The following is a 17,975-nucleotide window of genomic DNA, read 5'->3' on the forward strand; positions in this document are numbered from 1 at the left end:
TTAGGAAAAAAAAAAAAAAAAGGCTTTGTAGGGCCCACTGAGTGAGAGAGGACGCACACAGGAGTCAGGAGTGGCACACAAGCCCAGAGGCCAATATTAATCTCCCACTGATTGATTTAGTGATTTTTTTTGGTAGATTTTGGAACCCAAATCAAGCAAAAAAATTAATAGGCTTTCTATGGCCCACAATTGGGGAGAGAGAGAGAGATGGCACACCCAGGAGTCAAGACTGGCACACAAGCAGAAGGGGCAATATGAATCTCCCACAGATTTTTTTTTTCCAGGGAGACTTGAGAGAAAAAAAAATACAAAAAAAATGATTTTTTTCAGGAATAATTTAGAAACCAAAGAAAATAAAATGATTGTTTCAGGGAGAATTTAGAAAACAAATAAAACAAAAAATAGGCTTTCTAGGGCCCACTGAGTGACAGATGACGCACACAGGAGTCAGGAGTGGCACACAAGCCCAGAGGCCAATATTAATCTCCCACTGATTGATTTAGTGATTTTTTTTGGTAGATTTTGGAACCCAAATCAAGCAAAAAAATTAATAGGCTTTCTATGGCCCACAATTGGGGAGAGAGAGAGAGATGGCACACCCAGGAGTCAAGACTGGCACACAAGCAGAAGGGGCAATATGAATCTCCCACAGATTTTTTTTTTCCAGGGAGACTTGAGAGAAAAAAAAATACAAAAAAAATGATTTTTTTCAGGAATAATTTTGAAACCAAAGAAAATAAAATGATTGTTTCAGGGAGAATTTAGAAAACAAATAAAACAAAAAATAGGCTTTCTAGGGCCCACTGAGTGACAGATGACGCACACAGGAGTCAGGAGTGGCACACAAGCCCAGAGGCCAATATTAATCTCCCACTGATTGATTTAGTGATTTTTTTCAGGTAGATTTTGGAACCCAAATCAAGCAAAAAAATTAATAGGCTTTCTATGGCCCACTATTTGTGAGAGAGATGGCACGCTCAGGACTGGCACACAAGCCCAGAGGCCAATATTAATCTCCCATTTTTTTTTTTCCAGGGAAAATTTATAAACCCAATAAAAAAAAATAATAATAAATAGGCTTTCTATGGCCCACTATCTGAGAGAGAGAGATGGCACACTTAGGACTGGCACATAAGCCCAAAGCCCAATATTAATCTCCCACTGATTGATTTAATGATTTTTTCAGGTAGAATTTAGAACCCAAATCAAGCAAAAAAATTAATAGGCTTTCTATGGCCCACTGAGTGAGAGATGGCACACACAGGAGTAAGGAGTGGCACACAAGCCCTGAGGCCAATATTTTTCTCCCACTGATTGATTGATTGATTTTTTCAGGTAGAATTAGGAACCCAAATCAACCCAAAAAATAAATAGGCTTTCTATGGCCCACTATTTGTGAGAGAGATGGCACGCTCAGGACTGGCACACAAGCCCAGAGGCCAATATTAATCTCCCACTTTTTTTTTTTTCCAGGGAAAATTTATAAACCCAATAAAAAAAATAATAATAAATAGGCTTTCTATGGCCCACTATCTGAGAGAGAGAGATGGCACGCTTAGGACTGGCACACAAGCCCAAAGGCCAATATTAATCTCCCACTGATTGATTGATTGATTTTTTCAGGTAGAATTATGAACCCAAATCAACCAAAAAAATAAATAGGCTTTCTATGGCCCACTATTTGTGAGAGAGATGGCATGCTCAGGACTGGCACACAAGCCTAGAGGCCAATATTAATCTCCCACTTTTTTTTTTTTTCCAGGGAAAATTTATAAACCCAATAAAATAATAAAAAAATAGGCTTTCTATGGCCCACTATCTGAGAGAGAGAGAGAGATGGCACGCTTAGGACTGGCACACAAGCCCAAAGGCCAATATTAATCTCCCACTGATTGATTTATTGATTTTTTCAGGTAGAATTTAGAACCCAAATCAAGCAAAAAAATTAATAGGCTTTCTATGGCCCACTGAGTGAGAGATGGCACACACAGGAGTAAGGAGTGGCACACAAGCCCTGAGGCCAATATTTTTCTCCCACTGATTGATGTTGTGATTTTTTCTGGTAGATTTTGGAACCCAAATCAAGCAAAAAAATAAATAGGCTTTCTATGGCCCACTGAGTGAGAGATGACACAGACAGAGATGGCACTCTAGCAGAAATGTCAATCTTAATCTCCCACAAAAAAAAAAAAAGGAACTGTCCTTCAATTACTATCTCCCTGCAGTAATCTCAGCCAGGTATGGCAGGCAGCAATAAGGAGTGGACTGATGCACAAATTAAATAAAAAGTGTGGACAAACAAACAAGATAGCTGTGCAGAAAGGAAGGAACAAGAGGATTTGTGCTTTGAAAAAAGCAGTTGGTTTGCACAGCGGCGTACACACAGCAATGCAGCTATCAGGGAGCCTTCTAGGGCAGCCCAATGAGCTACAGCGCTGAGTAAAAAAAAAAAAAGGAGCTTCCACTGTCCCTGCACACCGAAGGTGGTGTTGGGCAGTGGAAATCGCTACAGCACAAGCGGTTTTGTGGTTAATGGACCCTGCCTAACGCTATCCCTGCTTCTGACGAAGCGGCAGCAACCTCTCCCTAAGCTCAGATCAGCAGCAGTAACATGGCGGTCGGCGGGAACTCCCCTTTATAGCCCCTGTGACGCCGCAGACAGCAAGCCAATCACTGCAATGCCCTTCTCTAAGATGGTGGGGACCAGGACCTATGTCATCACGCTGCCCACACTCTGCGTTTACCTTCATTGGCTGAGAAATGGCGCTTTTCGCGTCATTGAAACGCGACTTTGGCGCGAAAGTCGCGTACCGCATGGCCGACCACGCACAGGGGTCGGATCGGGTTTCATGAAACTCGACTTCGCCAAAAGTCGGCGACTTTTGAAAATGTTCGACCCGTTTCGCTCAACCCTACTCCAGACCAAAGGAATTATTGTTTAGATTGGAAATGAACACATCTAGATCAGCAGTCGTACCCTCCCAGATAAACAAAATGTCGTCGATGAATCGACGCCACAGTATAAGACCCGTATGTAGTGAACCTTCTTTAAAGATGTATTGTTGCTCCCAGTTGCCTACATAGAGGTTTGCATAACTTGGCGCAAACCGCGTACCCATTGCGGTGCCCCACGTTTGCAAATAGTGTTGGTTTTCATACTGGAAGTGGTTATGTTTGAGTATGAACTCTATACTCTCCAAAATGAATTGGATTTGAGATTCTTTGTATGCGCCCAGGGCATGAAGGAATAGCTGTGCTGATTTACAACCCAGTTCATGATTAATGACGGTGTATAGTGACTTAATGTCGAGGGTACCTAAAATGAAGTGGTTTTGCCAAACGATAGATTCTAAAATTTGTATGGTATGGGTGGTGTCCTTAAGGTAGGCTGGAATCAATGGCATACATTTTTGAAGATGTAAATCCACATATTTCGAAAGGTTGGCCGTGAGGCAGTTTATGCCTGATATAATGGGGCGGCCTGGTGGATTTGCACTATCCTTGTGGATTTTGGGTATATGATAAAAAATGGCTAATGTGGGAGTTTTGTTATTAACAAAATAAAATTCCTTTTTATTAAGGATACCTAAAGATTTGCCTTTCAGGGCTAAACAATTAAGCTTGTGTGTGTATTTGATAGTCGGGTCAGACGACAATTTTTTATATGTTATGGTATCACTAAGAAGTCTAAGTGCTTCGTTGTGATATGCAGCACGATCTAGCACAACAATGCCTCAGTAAGGCACCACTACGGAATTTATCCAGACTGATTTGGCCCCTCAGTCTAGGTTTAACCCTATCAATGAATATTCAAACTCCTTCCGATCCTTTGAGACCTTGGTTACTGCAGATATTAAAAAACTCAACATAAATCATTCCAAATACACGCCACATAACCTTAGTACTAATGAAAAGAGAGCAATTGTGGATCTACAAGCCAATCACAACATTGTCATCCGCCCTGCGGATAAAGGGGGAGGCATTGTTGTGCTAGATCGTGCTGCATATCACAACGAAGCACTTAGACTTCTTAGTGATACCATAACATATAAAAAATTGTCGTCTGACCCGACTATCAAATACACACACAAGCTTAATTGTTTAGCCCTGAAAGGCAAATCTTTAGGTATCCTTAATAAAAAGGAATTTTATTTTGTTAATAACAAAACTCCCACATTAGCCATTTTTTATCATATACCCAAAATCCACAAGGATAGTGCAAATCCACCAGGCCGCCCCATTATATCAGGCATAAACTGCCTCACGGCCAACCTTTCGAAATATGTGGATTTACATCTTCAAAAATGTATGCCATTGATTCCAGCCTACCTTAAGGACACCACCCATACCATACAAATTTTAGAATCTATCGTTTGGCAAAACCACTTCATTTTAGGTACCCTCGACATTAAGTCACTATACACCGTCATTAATCATGAACTGGGTTGTAAATCAGCACAGCTATTCCTTCATGCCCTGGGCGCATACAAAGAATCTCAAATCCAATTCATTTTGGAGAGTATAGAGTTCATACTCAAACATAACCACTTCCAGTATGAGAACCAACACTATTTGCAAACGTGGGGCACCGCAATGGGTACGCGGTTTGCGCCAAGTTATGCAAACCTCTATGTAGGCAACTGGGAGCAACAATACATCTTTAAAGAAGGTTCACTACATACGGGTCTTATACTGTGGCGTCGATTCATCGACGACATTTTGTTTATCTGGGAGGGTACGACTGCTGATCTAGATGTGTTCATTTCCAATCTAAACAATAATTCCTTTGGTCTGGAATTTACACCTACGGTAAGCCATTCTCAAATCAATTTTCTAGATCTTACAATCTACGTGGAAAACAATACATTAAAAACTAAATGTTTCCACAAGGAGGTAGGTTCAAACAGCTACATACACATTCAAAGCTGTCACCTCCCAATCTGGCTCACCAACATTCCTAGGGGCCAATATACCCGTATTAGAAGGAATTGCACTGATCTCAAGGACTATATTGATGAAACGTCACACGTCACCAAATATTTCGAAGCCAAAGGATATGACCCACAAATCTTGAATGAAGCTAGACGGGCAGTGAGCCAAATACCCAGGGAAAATTTGATCCACAAAATGGGCAATAATAACCCTCCCGAAGATATACATCAACAGATTAATAAATTATCGATAATAACTCAGTTTCATTCAGGATATAAGAAATTTACGAATATAGTGAGGAAACATTGGCCCATTTTACAAGGGGACAAGATTATTGGGGATCTCCTATCTAAGAATCCCAGATTTGTTTATACGAGGGCACCAAATCTGGGCCTCCTTGTAGCACCCACAACAAAATCGATCTTAGGAAAGGGTATATCCACATCAGTAGCAAACCACCGCCCTGTGGGATTTACATCATGTGGACAGTGCTCTTGCTGTATACATACATCCCGTAAAAAATGTACCCAAACAACATTTAAAGATTCCAGTGGCATCAAAAGTTTTTCCATAAAAGAATCGATCTCCTGTGCAACAGTTGGGGTCATTTACATTCTTATTTGCCCTTGCAAGAAAATATATGTAGGCCGAACTAAGAGGCCTTTGAAAGTTAGGATTAAAGAACATCTGGACAACATTCAGAAAGGCTTCAAAGGACACCCCCTATCGCGCCATTTTCTAGAACAACATAACCGATCCTGCACGAATGTTTCGTTTTGCGGCATACAAGTAGTTCAACAAAATCCCAGGGGAGGTGATTTCCTAAAATTGATGTCCAGGGTGGAATCCAAGTGGATTTTTACCCTGGACAGTCTGGCCCCTAAAGGGCTCAACCATGAGATTGAGCTATATGCATTCTAACAGTATGATTATCCTTTTAACCCTTTATGCACTACATTAGCGTACTAGTCGTTATCTTATGTATTATATATTACATTATGGATTTTGCTTTATTTTTTTTATAGGTACTGAGGTACACGTCTTTTAGCTAATATCTTAGTGACCCTGATGGATCATCTTTATTGAGTTTATTTTAATTCCTATTTTAGTTCCTATATTTTATACATTAATATAGACCCATTTAACTATAGGTCTTTTCCTGGTTTAGAATTAATATATACCTACCTGGCCTTTTAAACATATAGCGTAATTTTAATAAAGGACTATTAAACAGTGGTTTTAACTTTTGCACATTTGTAACCTTTCCTCCCTTCCCCTAATCCCCCCCTTTTTTTCGTCTTTTATTTATTTTTATTTTTATTTTCATTCATTATTTTTCATTTATTATAAAAAAAAATTATTTTTTAATTTTATATTTTTGCATCCCCCCCTCTCTCCCCCCTCTTTTCCTTTAGTGCGTTTATGGTTACACACACACACACCACTTAGGTATTACAACCAGGATACTTATCACCTTTTAGTGTTCCTGCATTTTAGATTTACATATGTCCCCATTCACACATTCACTTTAGAACGTTCCATTATTATGAGGCCTTATCTCAGCATGTAGATGGTACTATCCGGCATCCATAGGGGCAGGTCTGAACTAAAAGGGGGGGCGGAGGCTATATTAGGACGGATCTTTCAGGGAACTCCAGCCCTGACGAAGAAGAAGTACCTCCTTCGAAACGCGTTGGATTGGTTCCCCCTGTTGCCAAGCCCGCCCTATCCGTGACGTCACGATCCTAGCCACGCCCCCTCCACATACCGCTATCGCTCCGGCGTTGCTTCCGGCCGGGGCACACCAGGAGTCGGCGGTTCTTACCTATCCAGATGCCCCAGCGTTCAGCGCCTGTTCTGGAAACAGCCGGTCCCAGGACTCTACGGCCATCTCATATTGCAGCCCAGCACATCAGCCGACGTTAGTCTGGGACCCCCACTGCTCTCCACAGCCACTTGGACCTTCTATACCAGTAAGTGGATGTTACACTCATTGCAGGCACTCCATTGCTGTCGGTCCATAGTGGACATATCTTCATGCCACCGTAATAGGAGACTTCCAGTATACTATTCACTCTTTGGCCTCTTATACTTACTGTACTTAACTGTACGCCAGGGGTTCCGTCTAAGCTTCTGCATTGCTAGCATTCCACCTGGTTCATGAGCGCAGGTGGTTCATTAGTATATAACCTATATTTACCATTACCACAAAGTACAATGTGTCACAAAATAATCTCAAAGTCAATAGGATACGTTGAAGCGTTCCAGAATTATTGCTACATAAAGCAACACAGGTCAGATATTAAAAATTTGGCTCGGTCACTAAGGAGTTAATTGTCAGAAATGTACTTTTGCATATTTTGAGTTCTGTGTTTATTATTCTCACTTTAACAGATGAAAATAAACAACTGAGATGGGAAAATTTACTTTTTTTTATTTAGTTGCATAATAATTCTGTACACTAATATCTGCCCAATAATTATACGCAGCAGAGTAGTTGTTAAATAATAAAAATAATCATCAAAAATACAAATTTTCTAATAATTGAGTATACAGTGTACTGGGCCTTCACAAAAAAAATTCTATACGAACTCGTGATAGCATATACAGTGGGGGAAATAAGTATTTCATCTCTTGTTGATTTTGTAAGTTTGCCCACTGACAAAGACACAAGCAGTCTATAATTTTAAGGGTAGGTTAATTTTAACATTGAGAGATAGAATATCAAAATCAAAATCCAGAAAATCATATTGTATAAATTATATAAATTTATTTGCATTTTGCAGTGAGAAATAAATATTTGATCCCCTACCAACCATTAAGAGTTCTGGCTCCTACAGATCAGTTAGACGCTCCTAATGAACTCATTACCTGCATTAACAAAAGCTGTCTTACAGTCACCTTTATAAAAGACTCCTGTCCACAGACTCAATTAATCAATCAGACTCTAACTTCTACAACATGGGCAAGACCAAAGAGCTATCTAAGGATGTCAGGGAAAAGATCATAGACCTGCACAAAACTGAAATGGGCTACAAAACCATAAGTAAGACGCTGGGTGACAAGGAGACAACAGTTGGTGCAATAGTAAGAAAATAGAAGAAATACAAAATGTCTGTCAATCGACATCGATCTGGGGCACCAAGCAAAATCTCACCTCGTGGGGTATCCTTGATCATGAGGAAGGTGTGAGATCAGCCTAAATCTATTTGGGAGAAACTTGTTAATGATACCATAAAGGTTTAAAATCCTACAGTGCTAACAAGGTCCCCCTGCTCAAGAAGGCACATGTGCAGGCCGGTCTGAAGATTGCCAAAGAACACCTGAATGATTCTGTGAGTGATTGGGAGAAGATGTTGTGGTCAGATGAGACAAAAATTGAGGTCTTTGGCATTAACTCAACTCGCCGTGTTTGGAGGAAGAGAAATGATGCCTATGACCCAAAGAACACCATCCCCATTATCAAGCATAGAGGTGGAAACATTATGCTTTTGGGTGTTTCTTTGCTAAGGGCACAGGACTACTTCACTGCATTAATGGGAGAATGGATGGAGCCATGTACCGTAAAATCCGGAGTGACAACCTCCTTCTCTCTGCAAGGACATTAATAATAATAATAATAATAATAATTATTATTATTATTATTATTATTATTATTATTCTCTCTGCAAGGACATTAAGGCCATGTTCACACGATCCTTTTTTTCATGCGGAATTGCCGCGATTTTCCCGCTGCGGGTCCGCAGCTGTTTTCCATGCAGGGTACATTACATTGTACCCTATGGAAAACAGGAACTGCTGTGCCCACAATGCGGAAAATAAAAAAAAAAAGCCGCGCTGAATAGCTGCGGGAAAAAAGAAGTACCATGTCACTTCTTTTTTCGGAGCCGCAGCGGTTCTGCACCCATTGACCTCCATTGTGAGGTCAAACCCGCAGTAAAACCCACAGATGAAAAAAATATCTGCGGGTTTTACTGCGGTTTGTGGTGCAGAACCGCTGCAGCAGGAAGTGCGGGGAAGCGGGCGGAAGTGCGTGGGCGGAGTGTGGCTGCCCCCCCCGTGCTCCGATCCCGCCCCCCCATGCTCCAATCCCACCGCCCCGTGCTCCGATGCCCCCCCAGTGCTCCGATGCCCCCCCGTGCCCTAATCTCCCCCCTTATACTTACCCGGCGTCCCGGTGTCCGTCCGGCCGTCTTCTCCCTGGGCGCCGCCATCTTGCAAAATGGCGGGCGCATGCGCAGTGCGCCCGCCGAATCTGCCGGCCGGCAGATTCGTTCCAAAGTGCATTTTGATCACTGAGATATAATCTATCTCAGTGATCAAAATAAAAAAAAATAGTAAATGACACACCCCCCCCTTTGTCACCCCCATAGGTAGGGACAATAAAAAAAAATTAAGAATTTTTTTTTCCACTAAGGTTAGAATAGGGTTAGGGGTAGGGTTAGGGGTAGGGTTACGGGTAGGGTTAGGGGTAGGGTTAGGGGTAGGGTTAGGGTTAGGGGTAGGGTTAGGGTATTTTCAGCCATTTTAACCCTAAAAAACTTCCTAGAAAACACACAGACTCTGCATAGAAAACTGCATAAAAAAAGGATCAAAAAAAGGATCAAAAAACTCATCAAAAAAAGCATCAAAAAAGGACAAAAAAAGGACCAAAAAAAGGACCTGCGTTTTCTGCCAAGAGCTGCAGTTTTTTAAAAAACAGTCCTGAAAAAAAAAGGATGGAAATCAGGAACGTGTGAACATACCCTAAGAATTGGTTGTGGCTGGGTCTTCCAACAAGACAATGACCCAAAACATACAGTCAAGGCAACAAAGGAGTGGCTCTAAAAGAAGCACATTAAGGTCATGGAGTGACATAGCCTGCTTCCAGACCATCATTCCACAGAAAACTTATGGATGGAGTTGAAGCTTCGAGTTGACCATCGACAGCCTCAAAATCTTAATGATTTAGAGATGATTTGCAGAGAAGGAGGAGTGGACCAAAATTCCTCCTGACATGTGCGCAAACCTCACCCTCAACTACAAAAAAGTCTGACTGCTGTGCTTGCCAACAACGGTTTTGCCACCAAGTATTAAGTCTTGTTTGCCAGAGGGATCCAATAGTAATTTCTCACTGCAAAATGCAAATAAATTTATAAAATTTATACAATGTAATTTTCTGTATTTTATTATAATTAATAAAATTAAAGACTGTTCATGTCTTTGTCAGTGGGCAAACTTACAAAATCAGCAAGGGATCAAATACTTATTTCCCCCACTGTATAGCCACATATCTGTACACAAGGTTAAAGTGGCCTTACATTTGGCCAATAGAAAACTAAATCCATTGGCAGCCATGAAAGTTTTTTAGAAGTAGAGTTTCATTGTACCACCCAGAAAAGTTGGGTGACCATTAAACTCTCAAGGCCTAATATCTATAACTGTATTTAACCTATGATTGCAAGCTATCAATTGATTCAACATTAATTTAATAAGAATACTTACTGTGGAATTATCAAAAGGTAGACAAGGCCAAATAAGGCAGCTAAAATCAATGAAAGAACAACTGCACTGGTGAAATATTCATCATGAAGCTGGTGATACTGTTAAAAGAAAAAGAGGACTATTATTTTCCAAAAGTAAGAAAAATGATGATGCAGAGCAATTTACACAACAATTAATAGTACTTTCAATTTCATGTATAAAATATGAAACAAAAACTTAATATATAGGAGGACCATTGACCTTTTTTGGATTCAGAAAAGGATACATTTTACCATATTTTCTACTATAAAATGCATATTTTTGAATAAAAAATTATTGTTAAAACGTATCTGCATCTTATGCTGCACTGTGATTGAGGATGGCAGTACTAGACACCCTTAAATGCTTCCTTAATGACCATCAGAGTTCTTTTGCACTCCGATTGATCATTAGAACTCTAGCATTGGGCAGTGGCATAGCAGAGAAGTTATGTGAGTGGGAAGGACAGATACCACTACTATATGCACTAGTGACGTCCAGCTACAGCAAGGAGCAAATGTCCATAATGGTCCATGCTCTTTTCTCCCAATTATCCTGAAATTTCATCCCTTGGCAACGTGTGTACTGTATACACAGTGCTTAGCATACAGTATATGAGTACACCTCTTTGAAAAGCAAGATTATATTTAATATCTCACTGAACACTGGAAAAATGTTTCAACATTTTGAGAAAAGACTTACTTTTTTTTAACAAATAACATGAAAGTAAGGGTAATAATATAACTTTCATTATAAAACCTCCGGCATTACTCAAATTAGGAAAAAGGAATACACCCAAGTCCCAACATCAAAAACGACTATATTTAATATTTTGTATGCTCTCCATGATTTTTAAGGAAACAACCAAGTCTTCTAGTGATGGAATGAACAAGTTTGTGACATTGCAACATCTATCTTTTTCCATACTTCAAGAACAACCTCTTTTAGAGCCTGGATGCTCGATGAAGAAATATGTTCAATCTGTCTCTTCAGAATTTCCCATAGGTGTTCGATTGGGTTCAGATCAGGAGACACACTAGGCCACTGAATCATTTTTACTCTGTTCTTTTTGAGAAATGCAACAATGACTTTAGATGTGATTTTTAGTTCATTTTCATGTTGGAAAATGAGATGGAGTGATGATAGCATCTTCTCTTTTAATATAGAGCAGTACATCTGTGAATTCATGATACCATCAATGAAATGTAGCTTTTCGACACTAGGAGCAGTCATGCAGCCGCCCATAAGGACACTGCCACCACTATATTTCATGGTAGGCACTTGTAATCTTCATATTTTTCAACATGGACCCTAGTAAATTGCAGGTGGGCTTTTTGGTGCATAAGCTTTAGGAGAGGTTTCCTGCAAGGATAAAAAAAACATGAATTCCATTCCTCTGCTGTTCTGCCGCATTATGTCATTGGAAACACTCACCCCCATTTTGCTTTCTACTTCTTTAGCTAACTGTAGTCAACTTGCATGTCAATTTTCTTCAAGCCCTATCATTAGAAGACGTTCCTGCTTAGATGTTAATTTCGTCCAGATGCCTCTGTGAGATGGTTACAGTTCCATCTTTGTTAATTTGCTGGATCACGTTTGCTAAAGTATTCTGAATAAGTAAACCTTTGCTTATCTTGTAGCCTTCACGTTACTCATGTAAAGAAATTACGGTATTTACTGTCTCAGGTCTTGTGACATTTTTCTTCTATGTGGTGCCATTGCTGACAGTATAAAATTCAAACGGGTTTTCTTTGGTAATGAAGCACTCCCATCCAAATTTTTATTCTCTTAATATATTCCAATCATCATATTATATAGCACTGTGTACTTAGAATTGGACATTTTGCCATTGTGCCTAGCTAATTATTCTGTTTTTCATTAGGTCTATGACGTCACGTGATGAAAAACTGACTAGCTGAATCCTTCTAAGCTCTATGTGCAAACAGGAAGTCTCTTTTTCTTGCATAAGTCATCATTAGAACTACAATCGTACATCATTGCAAAGTCCCTGGCAGCCCAGCTTCCCCCCTCCCATCAACTCATGACTTAGCTGCTTCGCTCATCCCCCCTGAAAAGGACTTTGTAGTGATGTAGTATTGTAGTTCTAATGCTTTAAGGGGAAATTAAGGAGAAAAGATACTCCCTGTTTCTACTAGAGCTAGTTTATTTTCAAACACGTGATGTTATCGACCTAATGAAAAAGAGAAGGGGTGAGGTGGAGCAGCTAGGTCAGAAATTGAATTGGATGATGATAATTGCAGGCAAAAGACACTCCCTATTTCTTCATAGAGCAAATAAAACAGAATAATAACCTGGTTAGAATGGCAAAATGAGCAATTGTAAGTACACAGTGTTATATAATACGATGATTACAACATATTAAGAGGATAAAAACTTTGATGGCGGAGTGCTTCTTTAAATAATCCTCTTGGTATAGTGATCTGCACCCTCAGTCCTGCACCCCATCGTCTACAATCCCTTACCATCTATACCGGTAGCCCTGGGGTCCCGCTCCACCTGCGGGGAGCAGAAGTATCCCAGCTGCGTCAACATTGGTCCCAGCGGTCCCCTTAAGCAGCGTCGGCCATCCATTGCCGAACACCACAAGTGGTGTCACAAATGAACTCCCTATAGACACTATTTCCCCTTCATTTCATTAATTTTATTGGACGCCCAGGGCCACGGACCGGGTCACTGCTGCTGTGACCATCCCCTTAAGAACCGTCTGACCCAGCCCGTGTACCACATGGCCCTAGCGGGCGCTCCACATGCCTTTCTGCCCTGTTCAGGGCAGAGTGAAGTACAGCAGCGCACAGGTGTCGGGAAAGGTCAGAGAGGCCCAGCGCCTGCACGCTGCAGGATTTTACTCTGCCTTCAACAAGGCAGATAAGTACGCCTGCGCAGAAGCGCGATGCCAAGCAGACTGTGGGGAGGATGCAGGGACACGACATCCACACGAACCAAGAAGGAGGGTAGCATCGCAAGACGATGGCAGGAGACTGACCAAGAAGAGTGACATCCAGTGGACTGGACTGCCCCACAGGTGAGTATAATAAAAGTTATTTTTCTTCTCTTCAGGGTCAGGTTGGGGGCTTATATACAGCAATAAAGAATGCTGTATATTAACCCCTTTCTGCCACTGGACATACTATTCCGTCCATGTGGGATGGGCCCTACTTCCCAATGACGGAATAGTACATCAAGCGCGATCGGCCGCGCTCACGGGGGGAGGGTGGCCGATCGCGGCCGTGTGTCAGCTGCCTATCGCAGCTGACATCCGGCGCCATGTACTAGGAACGGTCACAGACCGCGCCCGGCACATTAACCCCCGGCACACCGCGATCAAACATGCTGGCGGTGCAGGGAAGCATCGTGCAGGGAGGGGGCTCCCTGCGTGCTTCCCTGAGACCCCCGCAGCAACGCGATGCGATCGCGTTGCAGCGAGGGTCTCCCTATCTCCCTCCCTGCTCCAGGCTCGGATCCAAGATGGCCGCGGAATCCGGGTCCTGCGGGGAGGGAGGTGACTTACCAAGTGCCTGCTCAGGGCAGGCGCTTGGTAAGCCTGCAGTGCAGTAAGTCAGATCGGTGATCTGACAGAGTGCTGTGCAAACTGTCAGATCACCGATCTGTGATGTCCCCCCTGGGACAAAGTAAAAAAGTTAAAAAAAAAATTTCCACACGTAAAAAAAAAATAAGAAAAAAAATCCTAAATAATGAAACAAAAAAAAAAAATTATTCCCATAAATACATTTCTTTATCTAAATAAAAAAAAACAAACAATAAAAGTACACATATTTAGTATCGCCGCGTCCGTAACGACCCAACCTATAAAACTGTCCCACTAGTTAACCCCTTCAGTAAACACCGTAAGAAAAAAAAAAAAAAAACGAGGCAAAAAATAACGCTTTATTATCATACCGCCGAACAAAATGTGGAATAACACGCGATCAAAAAGACAGATATAAATAACCATGGTACCGCTGAAAGTGTCATCTTGTGCTGCAAAAAACGAGCCACCATCCAGCATCATCAGCAAAAAAATAAAAAAGTTATAGTCCTCAGAATAAAGCGATGCAAAAATAATTATTTTTTCTATAAAATAGTTTTTATCGTATAAAAGCGCCAAAACATAAAAAAATGATATAAATGAGGTATCGCTGTAATCGAACTGACCCGAAGAATAAAAATGCTTTATCAATTTTACCAAACGCGGAATGGTATAAACGCCTCCCCCAAAAGAATTTCATGAATAGCTGGTTTTTGGTCATTCAGACTCACAAAAATCGGAATAAAAAGCGATCAAAAAATGTCACATAGCCGAAAATGTTACCAATAAAAACGACAACTCGTCCCACAAAAAATAAGGCCTCAGATGACTCTGTGGACCAAAATATGGAAAAATTATAGCTCTCAAAATGTGGTAACGCAAAAAATATTTTTTGAAATAAAAAGTGTCTTTCAGTGTGTGACGGCTGCCAATCATAAAAATCTGCTAAAAAACCCACTATAAAATTAAATCAAACCCCCCTTCATCACCCCCTTAGTTGGGGAAAAATTAAAAAATTAAAAAAATGTATTTATTTCCATTTCCCATTAGGGTTAGGGCTAGGGTTAGGGCTAGGGTTAGGGCTAGGTTTAGGGCTAGGGTTTGGGCTAGGGTTAGGGTTAGGGCTAGGGTTAGGATTAGGGTTAGGGCTGGAATTAGGGTTAGGTTTGGGGCTAGGGTTAGGGTTGGGGCTAGGGTTAAGGCTACAGTTAGGGTTGGGGCTGAAGTTAGGGTTAGGTTGGGGCTAAAGTTAGGGTTAGGGTTTGGATTACATTTACGGTTGGGAATAGGGTTGGGATTAGGGTTAGGGGTGTGTCTGGGTTAGAGGTGTGATTAGGGTTACCGTTGGGATTAGGGTTTCAGTTATAATTGGGGGGTTTCCACTGTTTAGGCACATCAGGGGCTCTCCAAATGCGACATGGCGTCCGATCTCAATTCCAGCCAATTCAATTGAAAAAGTAAAACAGTGCTCCTTCCCTTCCGAGCTCTGCCGTGTGCCCAAAAAGGGGTTTACCCCAACATATGGGGTATCAGCGTACACAGGACAAATTGGACAACAACTTTTGAGGTCCAATTTTTCCTGCTACCCTTGGGAAAAATACAAAGCTGGAGGCTAAAAAATAATTTTTGTGGGAAAAAAAGGATTTTTTATTTTCACGGCTCTGCGTTATAAACTGTAGTGAAACACTAGGGGGTTCAAAGTTCTCACAACACATCTAGATAAGTTCCTTGGGTGGTCTAGTTTCCAATATGGGGTCACTTGTGGGGGGTTTCTACTGTTTAGGTACATATGGGGCTCTGCAAATGCAATGTGACGCCTGCAGACCAATCCATCTAAGTCTGCATTCCAAATGATGCTCCTTCCCTTCCGAGCTCTGCCATGCGGTCAAACAGTGGTTCCCCCCCACATATCGGGTATCAGCGTACTCAGGACAAATTGGACAACAATATTTAGGGTCCAATTTCTCCTGTTACCCTTGGAAAAATACAAAACTGGGGGCTAAAAAATAATTTTTGTGGAAAAAAAATATTTTTTATTTGCGTGGCTCTGCGTTATAACCTGTAGTGAAACACTTGGGGGATCAAAGCTCTCACATCACATCTAGATGAGTTCCATAGGGGGTCTACTTTCCAAAATGGTGTCACTTGTGGGGGGTTTCTACTGTTTAGGTACATTAGGGGCTCTGCAAACGCAATGTGACGCCTGCAGACCATTCCATCTAAGTCTGCATTCCAAATGGCGCTCCTTCCCTTCTGAGCCCTCCCATGCGCCCAAACGGTGGTTCCCCCCCACATATGGGGTATCAGCGCACTTAGGACAAATTGGACAACAACTTTTGGCGTCCAATTTCTCCTGTTACCCTCAGGAAAATACAAAATTGGGGGCTAAAAAATTATTTTTGTGGGAAAAAATTTTTGTTTTATTTTTACGGATCTGCATTATAAACTTCTGTGAAGCCCTTGGTGGTTCAAAGTGCTAACCACACATCTAGATAAGTTCCTTAGGGGGTCTACTTTCCAAAATGGTGTTACTTGTGGGGGTTTCAATGTTTAGGCACATCAGTGGCTCTCCAAACGCAACATGGCGTCCCATCTCAATTCCTGTCAATTTTGCGTTGAAAAGTCAAACGGCGCTCCTTCCCTTCCGAGCTCTCCCATGCGCCCAAACAGTGGTTTACCCCCACATATGGGGTATCAGCGTACTCAGAACAAATTGTGCAACAACGTTTGGGGTCCATTTTCTCCTGTTACCCTTGGTAAAATAAAACAAATTGGAGCTGAAGTAAATTTTTTGTGAAAAAAAGTTAATTGTAAATTTTTATTTAAACATTCCAAAAATTCCTTTGAAACACCTGAAGGGTTAATAAACTTCTTGAATGTGGTTTGAGCACCTTGAGGGGTGCAGTTTTTAGAATGGTGTCACACTTGGGTATTTTCTATCATATAGACCCTTCAAAATGACTTCAAATGAGATGTGGTCCCTAAAAAAAAATGGTGTAAAAATTAGAAATTGCTGGTCAACTTTTAACCCTTATAACTCCCTAACAAAAAAAAATTTGGGTTCCAAAATTGTGCTGATGTAAAGTAGACATGTGGGAAATGTTACTTATTAAGTATTTTGTGTGACATATCTCTGTGATTTAATTGCATAAAAATTCAAATTTGGAAAATTGCAAAATTTTCAAAATTTTTGCCAAATTTCCTTTTTTTTCCACAAACAAACGCAGGTAATATCAAAGAAATTTTACCAATATCATGAAGTACAATATGTCTTGAGAAAACAATGTCAGAATCACCGGGACCCGTTGAAGCTTTCCAGAGTTATAACCTCATAAAGGGACAGTGGTCAGAATTGTAAAAATTGGCCCGGTCCATAACGTGCAAACCACCTTTGGGGGTAAAAGGGTTAAGCCCTGAAAGGCGGTGGCCATAACTTGTATCAACCAAACCTGGTGAGAGGTTCCTTTTAAAGAAGCACTCCTGTCAAAGTTTTATCCTCGTCATGTACTGCAAAAATACATACAGTGTACAGGGTACAGTGAGTATGGAAAGTATTTATACCCGTTTAAATTTTTCACTCTTCGTTTCATTGCAGCCATTTGGTAAAAAAAAGTTCAATTGTTTTCACATTAATGTACACTCTGCACCCCATCTTGACTGAAAAAAACAGAAATGTAGAATTTTTTGCAAATTTAATAAAAAAGAAAGACTGAAATATCACATGTTCATAAGTATTCAGACCCTTTGCTCAGACACTCATATTTAATGCCCATTTCCTTGTGATCCTCCTTGAAACGGTTCGACTCCTTTATTGAAGTCCAACTGTGTTTAGTTAAACTGATAGGACTTGATTTGGAAAGGCACACCCCTGTCTATATAAGACCTCTCAGCTCACAGTGCAAGTCAACACATGAAGGACTTCTAGACTATGAGAAATAAGAGCTTCTGGTCTGATGAGACCTTTTTGGTGATAATTCTAAGTGGTATGTGTGGA

General features: G+C 41.0%; 1 protein-coding gene across 1 annotated transcript in view; it reads right to left on the reverse strand.

Moving 5' to 3' along the window:
- The window catches only part of ADCY1 (adenylate cyclase 1), a 614,659-nt gene that overhangs the window by 225,116 nt on the left and 371,568 nt on the right, over window positions 1-17,975 (reverse strand). The window contains exon 10 of the mRNA XM_069730375.1: window positions 10,417-10,514. Within this exon, the coding sequence (XP_069586476.1) occupies window positions 10,417-10,514 (98 nt within the window). The remainder of the gene's footprint in view (window positions 1-10,416; window positions 10,515-17,975) is intronic.

Source organism: Ranitomeya imitator, chromosome 6 (assembly GCF_032444005.1).
Source record: "Ranitomeya imitator isolate aRanImi1 chromosome 6, aRanImi1.pri, whole genome shotgun sequence".
NCBI classification, from domain to species: Eukaryota; Metazoa; Chordata; class Amphibia; order Anura; family Dendrobatidae; genus Ranitomeya; species Ranitomeya imitator.